This window comes from Hippocampus zosterae, chromosome 13 (genome assembly GCF_025434085.1).
Source record: "Hippocampus zosterae strain Florida chromosome 13, ASM2543408v3, whole genome shotgun sequence".
NCBI classification, from domain to species: Eukaryota; Metazoa; Chordata; class Actinopteri; order Syngnathiformes; family Syngnathidae; genus Hippocampus; species Hippocampus zosterae.
The window spans coordinates 20012255-20030350 of record NC_067463.1 but is presented as its reverse complement, the minus strand read 5'-3'; the positions used below and the strand labels follow the sequence as shown (position 1 = coordinate 20030350).

General features: G+C 42.4%; 2 protein-coding genes across 2 annotated transcripts; one reads left to right on the top strand and one right to left on the bottom strand.

Annotated features, from left to right (window-relative positions):
• The first annotated feature begins 17 nt into the window (after positions 1-17).
• si:dkey-9i23.16 (uncharacterized protein LOC571915 homolog) lies at positions 18-7061 on the top strand. Its single transcript, XM_052083818.1, has 6 exons — positions 18-148; positions 986-1070; positions 1186-1296; positions 2447-2503; positions 3984-4136; positions 6802-7061. The coding sequence occupies exons 1-6, from the start codon at positions 45-47 to the stop codon at positions 6907-6909; spliced, it is 618 nt and encodes a 205-aa protein (XP_051939778.1). The 5' UTR covers positions 18-44; the 3' UTR covers positions 6910-7061.
• A 3509-nt stretch (positions 7062-10570) lies between these two features.
• Positions 10571-17351, bottom strand: vps37c (VPS37C subunit of ESCRT-I). Its single transcript, XM_052083805.1, has 5 exons — positions 16734-17351; positions 16396-16505; positions 14570-14741; positions 13339-13421; positions 10571-11868 (listed from the first exon to the last, which is right to left on the bottom strand). The coding sequence occupies exons 2-5, from the start codon at positions 16486-16488 to the stop codon at positions 11143-11145; spliced, it is 1074 nt and encodes a 357-aa protein (XP_051939765.1). The 5' UTR covers positions 16489-16505; positions 16734-17351; the 3' UTR covers positions 10571-11142.
• Between the last annotated feature and the right edge of the window lie 745 nt (positions 17352-18096).

The following is an 18096-nucleotide window of genomic DNA, read 5'->3' as shown; positions in this document are numbered from 1 at the left end:
GACGTTTTTTTTTTTCCCTCGAAGCTCCGCCTCCACCACATTTCATGAACTTCCAGTGTTGTAATTTCCCCTTCTGGATAACTTCGTTTTCCAGCGCGACGGACATTTTCCTGCTGTCCTCATCTGCACTCGTCCATTGTTTGAAGAGGTTTGTTTTAATAGGACGCTATTTGAATTGCATTGCGCTTTCTCTTTTGTGAAAACCATCTGTTCAGTCCTAACACTTGGTTGCTTTCATGGAAGGATCACGTTTACGATTCGGCTGTTGGGATGCTCGCAAGTGACTTAGTGATGCATACATGCCAGTTACTTTTCACCACAAACAACAACGTCTTTTATGCAGTAACGAGAAAATGGGAGATGACAAAAAACCATCAGCTGAGCGTCATCATTCTGCTAGTGACTAAGATATTATTGTTGAGAGGGGCGTGAGCCATCATCTCACATGTGCGTGTGTGTGTGTATTTTTTATATATATATATATATATATATATATATATATATATATATATATATATATATATATATAAGAGAGAGAGAGCTTGTGAATAAGGGTAACCGAGATGACGACGTTGTTGCACAATCTCGCATAGGGAGCTCCAAGTAAAAAGTGGACATTTCCCCAACTTTATTTTCATCTCAAAATCATGATACATTATAAGTATGCGCTGGTGATTTAAAAAAAATGCATTCCTGTCAATCTCGGCGAATAGCTGCCCTTATAAATGATTGCAATTCCAATTACAAAGCAACAAAAAAACCTTATAACGGCTTACCGCGCATGCGCAGATCAATCCTACTGTACGCAGGGTTGAAAAAAAAATATAGGTTGACGATTACTTTACCTCCAATCTTAAAATTTTCGGATTGTGCTCTATTTAATTATATTTCCTGTTGATAGTATTTATGTGCTTTAAAAAATCCTCTTCGTATGAACCCTACTGTTCATACAGTATGTCACTTCATTCTATTTTCTAAATTGCAGAAAAATGCCAATGGAAGGGCTGATGTCATCAAATACAGTCAGAATACAACATATCTTCTCCTGGTTTGACATGGAAGCGGCTGCAGTGAGTACACCTAATAGTTAAAATTGAGTTTGAATTCATATTTATTGATTACTTTTTCATTTCCAAATTATGAATAATAATTGGATGTGTGAGGTCACTTTTTTGTGTGCTTTAGGTAGTGACCATCATTTTGGGTCTGTTCCAACTGCTCCTGACTCCTCCGCTGGCTTATACTGACCACAGGCTCCCAAACATCTTCATACTCCCACTTGTAACAGGAATTATTGTATGTATCTCACTCGAGTATTTGAAGTGACCAGATGTGAGCGAGATATGGAATGTCAATTGTGTTGAATGTTGACTAATGAATGGTGTTGATGACTGACTGATGATGACCAATAGGATAGTTGGTGTTTCCAGGCGCCAAGCAGTTGTGGGCACACTTATTGCCCCCCGGCTTGGCGCCTGTACCTCGGTGGACGATAGGGTAGCCCTCCCTTCGCCTTCGAGTGGGGAGTCGTGAATGTTTTTTGCGCCTATGCACCAAACAGCACTTCATAGTACCCGCGCTTCTTGGAGTCCTTGGAGCATGTGTTGGAGAGCGCTCCCCCTGGGGACTCTGTCGTTCTACTGCATCAGGGTTCGGCTACCCAAAATGTTGAAAGAGCCATATTGGACCAAAAAAAACAAAAAACAAATACGTCTGCAGCTGCAAAAAAAATTAAAAGCATGCTGTACGTATCTATATTGGCTATATTAGCCTGCTATCAAAATAACTAAGTTGGCTCCAAATACACTGAGCCTTCATGATTATTTTTTTTCTCTGCAGTGCATCCTGTAGAGCAGGGGTGGCCAAACTTTTTTGACCTTTTCAGTCAACCAGCCAGTTGATACAGTAATTTAAAGAATCCGGGATATTTGGAATAATTACTGTTCTTGAACCTTCATATTTACATTCAAAATAAATTTCCCCATTGGACAAATAAAGGATATCTTATCTTAAAATGTGCTTTTTCATTGTAGATTTGACTGAATGCCCATACCTTCTTAATATAATGACAATTCTTTGATGTGAGGGCAGTACAGATGTAAAAAAAAAAACAATGGATCATGCTTTCAGTTATTCAAGCAAGACCCACAAAAAAAGCAACAACTTGACATCTTTAGCATGGGTACTCAGAATTTTGTGATTTCTGCTTCAGAATTTAGGCAATCATTAACTGTAAAATAAATTCAATTACAAGTTTATCGTCAAATGTGCCACATACTGTATGTATGGCACAGGTGAAATTTCTTCCCTCTCAACCAGACAAGACAACAAGAGGAGCCGCTGCGGGTGTCAAATTGATCGAATTCCTGAAAAGTTCATATGTTTGTGTGTGTGTGTGTGTGTGTGTGTTTGTGTGCGTGTTTCTTTCTTTTTTTTTCTTTAACAGATTGTGGCAGGTGGATCATTTACCTTGGCAAATAAAAGAAATCCCAGCAGACCTCTGGTAAGATTTTTGTCCCAGATAAATTAATCTCAAAAGTTTGACCAGCAACTGCAAAATTGGAATCTCATTACGCTACAGATTATGACACCACTCTCGGTTCATAAATAAGTCTTTTTGTACATTTACCCTTGTGTGCTCCAAATTAAAAAGGCCTTAAGTTACACGTTTTACAATTTTTGTAGTGATGTATTTTGTGTTATGAAAACATTCTTTTTTTTTCAAACACTCAATATGTTCAGAGGCATCTGTGCTATCCATACATATATAGTTTTTATTAGTTCTTTGGGATTTTTTATTCTTTATTTTTTGCAAAAGGGAAAAAAAAATGTGTCTGGAGGTCCCAACCAAGCCCTACTAACAATCCGACCGGACGTGTTCATGTAAAATGCATTGGTTGGCAAGCCTCCTGCAAAAAGGCAAACTCGTTTGCGATCCTCAGGCGCCACCTAAAGTTGCAAAATTGGAATGACCTCAACCCAACAATGTGGCATGCTTACGTCTGTCCAAGTGAAAACAAAGCGATTGACGTAAAAATCGCGTGAAATACATCTATACACATTAGGTTTACGATGCATTCAAAAATATGAATTATAATGGGTCTCTATGGTGCAAAATATGTAAATTGTGAAGATTAAGGTATCAAAACGTTTTTTTTATTATTGCTGCAATGCCTGAGAATTATCAGCCGGTGACGTCATGAAATTTAGGCCATTTTAGAACCCCTCCATAAGTTTCAGCTCTCTCGTGTTTTTCTGAATGCCTTTCCCTTTGATTCAAAGACATCATTTTACATTTATCGCAAGCGGTGCACTACGAGGGTTAAATAGGTTGTACTCACACGTAACAGCATCAAGTGTGGCACTGACGTATTGAACAAGGCCACTGCACTCTATCGGGCTTGCTCGTTGTGAGCTCTCGCCTACCGAACGAAATAAACAATTCATTTTCCCCCCCAAGTGTCTCTACTGTCGGATGGGTACATGACAACATCTCAGGAAAAATACATTTTGCTCCTCAATTTAAACGTCATTCTGGTGAAATATCATGACGTGAAGGCATATATCCAGACCAGAACAGGATGTTCTGAGGGAGTACATCTCATCCTCCTTTACTACAGGACTCATTCATCTGCATTCATTTCCTGTCGGGGCAGGATTTTTCTTTATTGACAAAAAGGTCAAGATGCTTCATCCATGTGTGGATTTTCTTGGTCATAATGAAATTAGGATCAAAAAGAAGTATCCTCTATACCTGTTATAGTGAGCATTTACACCGTTACACTTGGCCACAATCTCCAGTGAGCTAGATTTGTGTCATTCATTGGAATTGTGGTCTATAAATATTGTACAATAAATATAGATCCAATGTATTGTACATAAAGCAAGAATGTTTGTGGTTATTTACTTTAGAATATTGCATTTTCAAGTGTACATTAAAAAAAAAAAGTATTTAAGAATGTCTCACTTTGTCCCCGCTGCAGCTTCTAGGTTCAGCCTGCAGTAATGGCGTTGGCTTTCTGAGTGCCCTGCTTGCCTTATGCCTTTACTGCTTCCGCCTCAACAGCGTAAACAGCGAACCTCCATGTACATCAGCTTTCATTGAAGAACATGGTTGTCCTGCGGATGTCCTGCTTGTAAGTTTGTTCATGCCATCGGAGTGCCTTTTTACACGAAAACCTAAAAGATGAAAAACGAGTCAAATGGTACCTTGACTTACAAGTGCTCCAAGTTAGGAGCCTTTCAAGTTAGGAGCTGTCGCTTGGTCATTTTTTTTTTTTGGCATTGTTATTGTGAGCCAAAAAGTTGACAACTCGAATTACTACAGGGAAACTCTGCTGTGACTATTCACAAACAAATCTACATAGCACACACCTCTTGACAAAAGGATTCCATTGCTCGTCTCAACTTTTGTCGAGCATTTTAAAAATAACTATTGCTGCATAACAAGTTCTGAACATGGAGTAAAAATCAGACATGCACAAACAAACAAAGTTAAAACAATAATACCATATTTTCCGCACCTGAAAGCATTCTTTTTTTTTTTTTCAACGCGTCTTGTAATACAGTGTCTCATATATGGACCAATATTCAGACTTTTTGGATGTAGTATTTTAAATGTTCTGTTAAGCGTTTTGTTACAGCTGCAGCAGTTGTGAAAGCTCCATGTAAATACATCTGTATTGCATTGTATTCCCTTTAGCGTAGCTCCATCTAGTCAATGCATAAAGTAAGCGCAGCCACTAATATAATTTCTATTCTATGATGCGCCCTATATACAGTCAATATTCCCATCCCCGGAATTCTATGAAAAGGAATATCCTTCACCCGGAATAAAAACCTATGCATTAACATTTTGACTACGATATTACGTGTTTCCGAAACTTACATAAGCGGAAATTCCACGAGCCGTAACTCGGATGGAGGCGTAATGCCGCGGGAGCTTAATTACACGCAACGCCTACTCGATGCGACGGAAAAGACAAGATGCTGAGACACGTTTTCACTTTGCGTTTTTCGATCGGTAGAAATGACGATGTGTAAGTGAGTTTTTAATGGCATGCGAACTGTAACAACTGTAGCGTAACGAGTGAAATGCTTCCGTTTGAGCGAGGCTGGACACAAAGTACAAAACATCCACTTGGAGTCGGAAAGATGCAAAACTACGAAACTTTAAAGAACAAGGCACGATTCAAATCCTGATGACAAGCCACCATCCAGCAAGGAAGCAATGCAAATACGATACGAAAACCTTTATTAGTCTCGCAATGGAGAAATTCCCAATTCACAGCAGCAAAGTTAGGAAAGGAAGAAGTAGAACAACAAAACATAGGAGCTGCTGGAAAGGCAGCCACTCTCGCGGCGCCATTTTGAAGTCAAAATAACAAAAATAACACAACACAACACATAGGACACAGACAGTCGTGCAATCTTCACCACTTTTCTGCATACACTTTGTTGTCTGAAGCAGTTAGAGATGAAAGAGGAGAGGATCAAAGTGTCCTTTCACCAGTGGATCAGCGACATCATGCTGAAAATGTGCACACGTCTGCTACAAGCTAAGTTTTGAAAGCAAACACGAAGCTGCAGCGTCCATTGACGAAAAGAGATTAGTTCACTTCTCCTGTCCCACGTAATCCGCTTCAAACTCCAAGCTGCGACTCCCAGTTCCAAATCTGCATTGGCGCTCACGCTCCTTTCTTCTCATCGTCGGCTCCTCAAGACCTCCATCCATCCAGCCGCAGACCGTTCAATAGCACCGATCTCTCCGCTGAACAAAGTGTGGCTGTGAAAAACGCTGCCCATAACAGGCGCAAGACACAAGCGCCCCGGGACTGTCCAGCAACGACAGTCAAATGGCGCCGACATTCCTCCAGTCAAAAACAGTGCTGGTATACCCATGCTGCCGAGAAGGCGCAACCACCAAGCACCGAGTCTCCTCCTTGATGAATGTCGTGGCCAAAAATCCAACAATCCACATCAGCTCCACACGATGCAACAACAAACACAAAGTGACAAAACAAACACAAAAACAAAAAAAGCAAGGCACGTGAGAGCACTTGCCGACGGTTGCCTACTCGGGCGCCATCTTGACTTCAAAGTTTGTTTTTTCAAAATTTGCACAACGAAATTACGCTGAAACACATTAAGAGGCCAGACAAAGAGAGATCTCGATGCGCATTTGCGTAATTACGAGGAGAAATACTGCAGCCCACGAGGCTTTAAATAGAATAATGCAAATCATATAAATGGGAAAAGATGTGTGAAATTATTTCTCTAGTCAGCCGCTTAAAAATGATCATCGGTGGCAGCTTTAGGCCCGATGCTGCAAAGCTCAAAACGCAGCTAAAATGTGTTCTCTCGTGGCCGCTTCTTTTCGGTATGACGGAGGAGTCACCTTTTTTTATTTCTAGTCTGAGTGCATGGGTCTTTTTGGTTGTCTTTTTACAATGGCTCAGTTCTTCTTGCCGGAGCCTCCACCTTCGCACCATCGACTCGTCTATGCCAAGATTACGGGCAGCAGCTCGATTTCCTTCTTTTAGTTTAAAAGCTGCATCATATGCTTTTCGTCTGGTATTCTCCATGTCGATCAGGGTTAGAAGAAAGACTGAAATGAGGAAGTTGTGATTACCCGTAATCATACAATTACATTGGACCCCTTTGTACTACTCATTCATTTTATATACAGCTTGTAGCAAATGTAAGTAATGTGATGCACGCTGTGACCTTTTATGACCCCAGAGCCCTCATACTGGTCAATGGACTGCCCAACTTATAACACATTGTGTCCCTCTATTACAGGTTCACTGCTGGCGTGTGACACTGCTGCTGCTGCTTTATGACATTGGTGCCATTGTCCTACACGTAGTCTTTTCAGTCAACGCTCTCAAAGCCCTTAAAAACAACTGATATCTGGACGCAGGCACACTCAGAGACATTCATGTGCAGAGAAACAGCATACTGAAGCATACATATCTTGATTGATTGATTGAACATATAAACAGAGGAATGTATAATGGCAAATGAAAACCCTAAGAAAGGAAAAGAACATCAATAGCTGTCTTCGTTCAGCATTGGTAAAAAGTTAAAAGGGGAGTAGGAAGAAGTTTAAAAAAAAAACATAGTCCTATCCCTTGTTCTCTGTCGTGTTATCAAGTCAGGCACACGTGAGTCCAGCTGTCGTGTTAACGTGGGTAACTTTATTGAGCTTTTCCGAAACGTGTCTCCTCTCTCTAATTACTCTCTCGACTCCCGCTCTCGGCGCACACTCATGACGTAGTCGCCCCGCGACTCTATCGTCATGCTGTACACAATTACACCACATTCTCTATCAATTTTGCCTCGTTTTATGTTACTCTGTTGAGTGACGATGTATGCCACTGGCACGATTGCTTAATGTTTGGTCCTATTTTGTGCGGAAGGATACCATGTTATGTGATGTATATAAATAAAGGGGGTGGAGCTTCCCTGGAGTTCGTTTCTGGCAGTGACGGTGCGCTGAGGCATGCAACAGTATACAGTGATTTCATTCTGCTCCGAGCAAATATTTGAATTCTATACATTTAGCGCTAAATCAGCGCTATTTTATGAGCGGCAGTACTGTTTAAAAAAAAAGGGGGGGGTACAACAGGTTAGCACACAATTGGATTTATTGTGAAACAGTATATGGATCACTTTACACACAAAAACTATAAATTATGAACAGTGTGGACAACTTTACACACAAAAAATATATTTTTTTTTTTTTTTTTTGTGCCGCTTCTTCTCCTTAAACTTTGTAGGTGGGGTTCCCCAATCGGGGCATGTTCCCCTTGAGGAAGACCAGGGTGGTCCTCTTTGGCCGGAGGATGTCACCGGTTTTGGAAAAAAACCCTTTTCTCAGCAGCGGAGATAGGAAGAGGGGTGTTGTATTTAATGTAATTTAATTTAGTCCACCCATGTTGGCATGTTCCGTGTGTGCGTGTTTGGGTGACCGGTGATGCATTAGAAGCTGCCAACACAACCACCATGGATCATCAGATTGACTGGTGATGAGTTAGCTTTTTTTGGGATGGAGTACAAGTGCGCACGAGACAAGCGATGTGTCGTGATATTTCACATTCAGTCTGAAGTAGTGTATTGGAGGTTTACACACGCCAAACAGCCTGGGCTTGTTTCTTTCAGTCCTTAAATGGGCCTCTGTAGGTACTTGACCCAGGTAGGGATGATTACAAGGATGGACGAAACCCACTACCACCGTTTTACATACAGACCTATTATATAAGTGCCAATATGAAGCCTTTAATCCATTCATTCTAAATAGTGATCTTACAAGTTGTTTCCACCACCGCTAAATCACACCAACAAGTGACGCTGGCTCTGTCAGAATGTGCACACTATTGCCCTACACTCCCTACAGTATATAGTGCACTATTAAGGGGTTACATCATTTTGCAGGGGAGTCCGAATGGCCAGGGAGGATAAATGTAGCGCAATGAAAATAACCTATAATGCACTTGGAAAAGTACATTGATGTTAACTTAACAGGTTGATTTGGACCACAATGCATTGAAAGCAGGAAAACAACATGGCGGAAAATATGTTCAAGGGAAATAAAATACAGGTCGTTTAAAATGTGTTTTTTTTTTGTTATTCACAATAGTCAGAGAGCTTAATGCGCCAGAGTATCATGATAGATGCGTGGTCACCTGATATGCGACGAGGCGCACCTAGTGAGCTGGCTGTCCGAATCGATAAAAAGAATGAGGTGACAACTATATATTTCTACACAAAGTATAAAGTGACTCAGGAGTTGGGAAATAAGAGTGGATATTCGGTCACAGCTGCTGACTGGGTTGCCGTGAATGGAAAAAAAAATAGTTTTTCTTTCCTTCAAAAAAAAAAAAGGCAAACTGTTAAAATGCAGATTTCAAAGTACAAGTACTTTGAAAGTAAAGTCAAGTACAAAGTACTTGACAAGTCATCTTGTTAAAGATGACTTGTCAAGTCATATAGTTTAAGTCAAGTCACTTATGACGCCATTTGCCCCTATCAGCCCCATACATACTACCTCACTCCATTATGCTGAGCACTACACAACAAGGCCGCCGTTGCTTTTCCATGACGACAGGCACACAGCGGGATGAAACAGTGCAAGCTTATGCTGCATGATTTACACTCGCAGCATGTTTAATGACATTTCGCAAATGGCGAGTCAAAGCCACCGTTTTGGGGGAGATAGTAAATATGAATTGTCGTTGCACGATGTGGCACCCACTCTTGAGGACTTGCACACTGCAAGAATCAAGACAAGGGCACGGAAAATCCCCCTGGACCCTCCGCACCCTGCCCACCACCTTTTCCAGCCACTCCCTTCAGGCAGACGCTACAGATCCATGCGCACCAAATCCAGTAGACACTTAAACAGCTTCTTCCCTCTAGCCATTAACTCCTTAAACAGTCACTGACGTAGTCACTCTTCTTGTACTACAAAATGGTACTACAAAACTACTGGTGTACTCTAAAATGGTTCAATGATTTTGTTGTTTACGATGATACTAGTGCAGCGTGTTATACCGGAGACAAATTCCTTGCGTGTTCTACATACTTGGCCAATAAAGATGATTCTGATTCTGATTGTTGCAAAGTGCAGCTCAACAATGCTCAAACGTTTTCACATAGACATAAAATCACTTTCCGGCTTTAAGACAAGTGAGACAGCCAGCCACTGTCAAGACAAAAATACAGTGCATACAGCAGACATTCTTTGTGTCTTACAACACTGAACCATATTTCCAATTACATATGTAACATGGATGAAAGTGCGGGATCGCGATTTCGCAAGCTGCATGCAAAGCTCGGCGCCAGGGCTCATTCATTTTGGAGAGCTAACTCATTCAATTGGCCGCCTCTGCGAGTCAGTGGCTCATCGACCTCACTCTGCGGCATCTGGAGGCCTCCGGCGTTCATCCAAAGCTGCCATTCCCTGTGGGGTTGGGGGAACGATGGGTAGTTCCAGAGGGGCGACGAGGAGGCTCGCCTCTGGAGACCTCTCATTTAAGTGAATGAGACTCGGCAATCAAGAGGTGCGTATGCACCCTTGCAACATCATCCAAAATGCACCCATGAGTACACATGAAATTTTAAGTAAATATGGTTCAACGATGGTGTCCAAATTCTATTTATTGTATATTCTGTGGGGCGGCCTGGTAGTCCAGTGGTTAGCACGTCGGCTTCACAGTGCAGAGGTACCGGGTTCGATTCCAGCTCCGGCCTCCCTGTGTGGAGTTTGCATGTTCTCCCTGGGCCTGCGTGGGTTTTCTCCGGGTGCTCCGGTTTCCTCCCACATTCCAAAAACATGCGTGGCAGGCTGATTGAACACTCTAAATTGTCCCTAGTTGTGAGTGTGAGTGCGAATGGTTGTTCGTTTCTGTGTGCCCTGCGATTGGCTGGCAACCGATTCAGGGTGTCCCCCGCCTACTGCCCTGGGATAGGCTCCAGCACCCCCGCGACCCTAGTGAGGATCAAGCGGCTCGGAAGATGAATGAATGAATGAATGAATGAATGAATGTATATTCTGTATATTTATGACTTTGCAGATGGCCAGCGGGCGGCTGGTCTAAAACCAGGACATGGGCGGCGGAGTTCCTTGCTTGACACAGACGCGCTCGGACCTGCATTTCAAAAAAAAAAAAACACAGTTTGAAAACCACCTCCGATGGTTCTGAAAAGCAGTTCCCAGCCGCAAAAAAGTCCAGTGGAAAAGCCAACATCCAGGGCTAAGCGAGGCCGTCTCTTGTGGAAACGCCTTTAGATATCAAGTCCCAATCAAGTCAAATCAAGTTTTTGGCATGCAAACCCGCAGATCCTAAAAATAGCAAACTTGAGTCTGACTCAAGTCATGTCATATAACTTAGAGTCTCTCATCTCTGTTTTAAGAACCACAAACAACCTGAGACTAGGGTGTGGGGGTTACGGGAATAAATAAAACCACCATAATATTAAAAGACAAAATAACCTAAAATCTGAAAGTTGAAGAAAAGATCACAGTAGATGACACAGAGACAAGAGGGGGTTAGCAACTAGGCTGAGAAACCCGTCAGCAAAGGGTGGATTAAGTGTGTGGAATTAGGACATAGTAGGAAAAAGGAGCAGTCGATACTTTCAAAAATATGGCTGCGGTACTCCATTTCCGGGTCTGCAAATTGGTCTTTCGGTTGGTGACTGAGAATTGTAATAAGCAGAACTGGCTGGATAATTATAACCACCGTCACCATATGAAGCTGCGTATACTGCAGTATTGCTTTGGGGGGGGTTCCGTGTGTATTGGCCAAAAGCTGATCCTGGATTTGGGGCGGAAAAAGATGACTGCGTTGGATAAGGGCAAGGGGCTGAAGATATCGGTCTAAATGCTGGCCTGGGAGCAGTGGAGCTCCCCGCCGGAGCAAAAGGTAAGCCTGCAGATGATACTGCTTGTGATGAGGGAAGGACTGGGCCAGTGCCTGTTGCCAATAACGCAACTGGTGGAGGAGTGCAGGAAGGAGCAGAAGGACATTGGAGGTAGGGGACGCCACAGGAAGCCCCCGTAGATGAAGGAAGAGGTTGGGAAGCATTATAGTAAGTGGAGGTCTGGCATTTGTTGTTTGCTTGGTGCTGCTGATTTGCTGCTGTTGCCATTTGTGGATTCCAGTGATTAACTGGAGGGCCATGGCTAATTCCTGGTGATGATGATGATGTAGCTGCGGGTTCAATCTCTCTTGTCTGTCGCATGACCTCCTGGAATTTCTCTATCCGCACACGTCTTTTGTGAGCAAGGGAACGTAGAGGCAGGAAGCGGTCAAGGAATGAGTCCAATGGCAGAGAGCCCTCCAGAAATATATCGGCGAGAACCTGTAAGACAGACCGGTGACATGCGGTGAGGTTCATGACTGATGGGGCATTCGCTCATCAGAGTCGGTCAAAATCCGTGTGTTTTTTCACACTTATCTTTTTTAAGAATTCAAACATCTGCTCTTAATTTCATTTGTATATGAAGTACTTTTCTGCATACTTTTTTAGCGCCAGACAATATACATGTTGCTCTATATGACTCGTACGTATATACATGTATATATACATGTACATGTATATATTCATTCATTCATTCATCTTCCGAGCCGCTTGATCCTCACTAGGGTCGCGGGGGGTGCTGGAGCCCATCCCAGCCGTCTCCGGGCAGTAGGCGGGGGACACCCTGAATCGGTTGCCAGCCAATCGCAGGGCACACAGAGACGAACAAATATCCAGGCTCACACTCACACATAGGGACAATTTAGAGTGTTCAATCAGCCTGCCACGCATGTTTTTGGAATGTGGGAGGAAACCGGAGCACCCGGAGAAAACCCACGCAGGCCCGGGGAGAACATGCAAACTCTACACAGGGAGGCCGAAGCTGGAATCGAACCCGGTACCTCTGCACTGTGAAGCCGACGTGCTAACCACTGGACTACCGGGCCGCCCTCTATATATATATATATATATATATATATATATATATATATATATATACATACATACTCGTACGTACAGTATATACGTATACATGTACATGTATATATTCATTCATTCATCTTCCGAGCCGCTTGATCCTCACTAGGGTCGCGGGGGGTGCTGGAGCCTATCCCAGATCTTTTCGGGGTGTGGGCGGGGGGACACCCTGAATCGGTTGCCAGCCAATCGCAGGGCACACAGAAACGAACAACCAATCGCACTCACACTCACACCTAGGGACAATTTAGAGAGTGTTCAATCAGCCTGCCATGCATATTTTTGGAATGTGGGAGGAAACCGGAGCACCCGGAGAAAACCCACGCAGGCCCGGGGAGAACATGCAAACTCCACACAGGGAGGCCGGAGCTGGAATCGAACCCGGTACCTCTGCACTGTGAAGCCCACGTGCTAACCACTGGGCTACCGGGCCGCCACACATGTATATATATATATATATATATATATATATATTTTTTTTATGAATATGTTTGAAAAAATCGGCAATGCACTGAAGCCGCGATAAACGAACCGTGAAATAGCAAGGGATTACTGTAATAATAATAGTAATGAATTGATGCATGTATTCAATTAGACGTACTGTATGTATTATTAATATTTTTTTCTTTATGATCAAACCACAGTCGGCCAAGACCTATCTCTGCAAAATAGATTTTTTTTTTTAAATTGAAGAAAATTGGGAGAAAATAAATTGCTCATGGGTACGAATGTGGGCTGCACTGTACTGATTTAGTAAAATGAGTGACAGGTTTTATCACTGAATGAATTAAACTCATATGTGAAGTAAACGTATTTAAATAGTTTAGCACTGACCTCGGACTCGGCTTCTGCTTTTTTGCCCTCTGTCTGCAGTCTGGAGAAGAATGCTTCTGGTGACACCTGGCCAATCATTCCATCTGTCAGATGACCAAGGAATAAAAAAAGAAAAGATATGACTAAATCATAAAAGTGGGGAAATTAATTACCTGTAAAAAGAAATATATCTGATGACAATCTGTGAAAAGTACCTTTTTTAAGAAGCAATGACAACCTATAACTCCACAAGGTACACCGGGAGCGTATTGTGTCCGATTGTGAAATGATAATACATTTATTGCTACTGAGACTTTGTCCACAGACTGCCAATGTTACATGTTTGAGCAGTGATTTGGTGCCCTACATCTTAAGAATTGAAATCCTAAGTGCGCAGGATCTTCCGGTGAAGACAGTGTAAACCAAGTCTGGTTGTGGGAGTCACCAGCAGCCTGAGCAAACTGTCTTGTGAACAGGCGGGTATTCTTTAGTTTTGTTTGAATGGGATTTGAGTTGGCGTATTTTCCAGATTTACAGGTTTACAGATGTAGTGCGTCTTTGTTTTTATGCAACTTCTCTGCTCTTTATTTTCTATACGCGGAAATGTTTACTTCCGGATGGCTCAACCGAATAAATCATCATCCTCCGTAGGTTATTTACCTGCCTCAACCGTTTATGGTTAGCTATCCTGTTTATTAGGCAAGTTTTACTGATATCTGATCGTTCTGTTGGCATTTCCTTCAGCGTAGCCCCATCTAGTGGATGCATTGTAGATCGCGTATTTTAATACAATGCGCCTAATCTCTATATATATTGCGCGTCGTCCCGCACGCGGTCTGTCCTTCCGTCTGTCCCTTTTCAAAACGTACCTACTTCACCGCGCCGCCACTGCGCCGCTCAGGCAGTGGCTCACTACGATCGCGCAGGCATCTTAGCGAAAAAATGTTCTCTACCCACAAGCATTGCAATGAAATTGTTAGTTATTTAGTAGAGCTAAACATTTATTTTCGCAATAAGCAATGAAGATGAACAAAAAGTTGAACCAAGCAACAACACTTTTGTGGGCCGAAGGCCCACCTTACCAGCCTTCCGCAGGAACTAGCTGACGAAGCCACCCGTAGGGCGGCGAACCAGCTAGTACAGTATATTTAGAAAATTACAAAATAGGACATTCATTGAAGGTGCGCCTCATAATCCAGTGCGACTTATAGTGTGGAAAAAAAACAGTACTCTGTCCTTTGCTAGAGCATACCTATAATGGCGTGGTGTTCTTTGTAGGTTTCTCTGATAGCCTCGAGTTGTAGATATCTCTCCACCAGAACTTCTCTTCTCGACTCCAGGTCTGGCCTCATGGCCAGGTTTTGCTCGGCAAGGCTGCGATTGGATGCCAAAGCCATCTCTCTCTCCAAGTGGATGTTCTGGATCTTTGCAATGGGATTGCAGAAAACAGAATTTGATTTTATTTAGCTTCAATTAGATAAGAAGCAATACTTGAAGATGAAAAACAAGTCAAATGGTACCTTGACTTACAAGTGCTCCAAGTTAGGAGCCTTTCAAGTTAAGAGCTGTCGCTTGGTCATTTTTTTTTTTTGGCTTTGTATTGTGAGCCAAAAAGTTGACAACTCGAATTACTACAGGGAAACTCTGGTGTGACTATTCACAAACAAATCTACATAGCACACACCTCTTGACAAAAGGATTCCATTGCTCGTCTCAACTTTTGTCCAGCATTTTAAAAATAACTATTGCTGCATACCAAGTTCTGAACATGGAGTAAAAATCAGACATGCACAAAGTTAAAACAATAATACACTGGATAATAATCCAGGGTTCATCTGCGAAGAGAACACCTCTCCAACGTGCTAGATGCCATCCAATGTGAGGATTTGCCCACTCTAATCAGTTACAATGACCAATTTCAGTCTGATCGAGACCCCGATGGGACGACAAGCATGGAGATGAGCTTCTGTGAGACAGTTTCTGACAGTTGGTACGAACATTTTTGGGTTATGCAAACCAAATTATGGTTGCTCTTTGACGATCTTAGAGGTAAACTATCGGAGGTGTAAGTCCTGGATTGGTGTGATTACACGCCGTCTGGTGGTCTGTGGGTTGATTGTACTGCCAAACTGTCTGAAATACCTTTGGAGACAGCTTATGTCCGACAAAGGAACATTCAATTTATGGGCAACAGCTCTGGTAGACATTGCTGCAGTCAGAATGCACCCGCAAAACTTGCAACATTGGTGGCATTGTACTGACTGTTTTCAGCTCTCCCAGCTGTGACACAACCTGATTCAAATGATCAGCTCATCAACCATCTCTGGAGCGGCATTACAACAATCCTGATGATGTGAATCAGGTGTGTTGCTCCTGGGAGAGCTGGAAAACAGACAGGACAGCGGCCCTCCAGAACCGACTTTGGACAACCCTGCTCTACACCCATGTTTCATCGGACTCTCTTGCACCCTCCTCCATAAAAAACGTGAGTGACGTCTTTAGACGTCATGGGGAGGCAGCGGCTATGTGCTAATGGACGCTTTTAGATGTCAAAGGGTTTGAATGAGTTGAAAGTGAAAAAAATGCTTTAAAGCTATGGAATGAATACGTTTAATAAGGTGCAATTCACGGAGTATCCACTAGGGGACACATTGTTTTGATCAGAGGAGAAGACAACATTGTTTTGATCAGAGAAGAAGACAACAGCAGTCTCAGTCTGTCACTGAGACAGACCCAACGCAGCAGATGCTATCAAAGACATTTTAATACTTTATTCTTTACACATTTAATAATTTTAGAAACATTTAGCTTATTCTCTATAGTACACGCCTATGGGGAAGAAAAGGCTTAATGTCTATATAGATAAAATCAACAAGCATATTGTGTCAATCTCCTGGATTCTTCATAGATTGATGTGGGGATGGGTAGAGAGGTACATGCAAATTTCGATAATGATCGGTTGTACTTTTCTGACATTAACCAACGTTAATCTTCTTTACATAAATCAAATACTCTATGCACACAAATGTTTCACTTTGTGTTGAACGTGTGACTTCTGAGATGCATCTCAGCTCTCACCTCGTCAGACTCGTGGGCCATAGATGCCACCTTTTCCGGGTGATCCAGAAGTTCATGTAGCTCCGATTGGCTCAGGTCAAGAATCTTCTCCATTTGATTTGCCAGTATTGCTAGTCATTGTACAAGGACCAGAAAATAATTACCACACTGTTTGGAAGTGGCTGTTTCAATCTTTTTACATTGCTGCTCAGTTTACTAGGCCTTGACATGAGGTATAATAATAATTATTATTATTATTATTAAAAACAGGTCTCAATACGGCATATAGCCTATATATTTTTAACAGCTTTAGTCATAGGTAGTGAAGAACGGTAGATAAAGTTGATACAAGTACTTACACAGTGCTAGCAAACCAAATTCCTCCTTATACTGACTGGGAGTGACATCCAAACAACACTGAAATTCACTAACAGGTAAGTTGACGTCAATGTCCACTGGGGCGCTGTTCTATTCGGACTCAAGTATGTGCTCTCCACGTTCCTTATAAGACGCCTTTCTTATTAGTCAAGTGTTGTCCAATCTTACCTATCGGCTTTACCAGTAAAAATACAACAGTTGGAACAAAAGCAACGTCAGTGACTACGAGCATCAACTGCGAATGTAGCCCAGGGTTTGACAATCAAAACGAAACCCAAAATAACGCCGCTTGTTTCCGACAATCAATTTGATGCTTCCGAGTGTCCTTGTCCAGCTAAATTTGATCAGACGATGCCTGACTCCCGAAGATTCTAGTAATGTCATGCTATTTGATTAAAAAGTAAAGTTTCGCTTTACACCAACAGAAACGGCCGCCATATTAAGAAGAATCCATCTTACTATGTGGATCGGGTGTGCGCGAAAATTTTAACAAGCAGAAATTGGAAGCACCGACGAGCAGCAAGCAATTCGTACTATCAAGTTTTTGTAACTTTCTACGTAACACATTCGGAGGGGTTATTGTGGCAGGTTTCCTTTTGATTTGTATTCCTTCACTGAAAGGATAATGGTACAGTCTACTGTGTGTGCGTGTGCGCGTGTGTGTGTGTGTGTCTCTCTCTCTTTCTCACTCTCTCTCTCTCTCTCCCCCCCCACCTCTCTGTATAACTTTATTTAAAGGTAGTTAACTTGACAAACACAGCCAGGGTACAAGGACAGCACAACAAATCAGTACTGTACTGCTGAAAAACAATAAACACAATATATTGGCACAATATAAACACAGTATATGACCTAAACACATTCACTGGATTAAAAAATGAAGTACAAAGTATCGTTGCATGTACACACGCAGACGACACGCAATAAGTGTATGGAAAACATAGTCAGTGGCTCCCGGTTAAACATTGCGTCTAGGTCTTCACGTCCTCAACGAGCAAAGGCTTCCTGTACCGTAGGTTTTTTGTTTTGTTTTTATCTTGATGCACCGTCTCCAGTGAATCACATCCAATATGGCAGTGATGTTGACGTATGAGTCAGCGCACAATAAGAATCCCTTGTTACTCAAGCAGCATTCGAAGAATGCGAGGAATAGTCGAGGTCCCACTCGGATTGCCCCACTTCAAGGCAAATGTAAACAACAAAGATAGCTGATTCCAATAAATTGTTTTCGCAAAGCAAAAACGCAAAACTATGTCTTGCCATTCACGGTCTGTCTCTCCATGGGGATCGCCATTTTTTTCGACTTTGCTACAGGTACTCGGACCTCTCAGTTCAAAGCCCTCT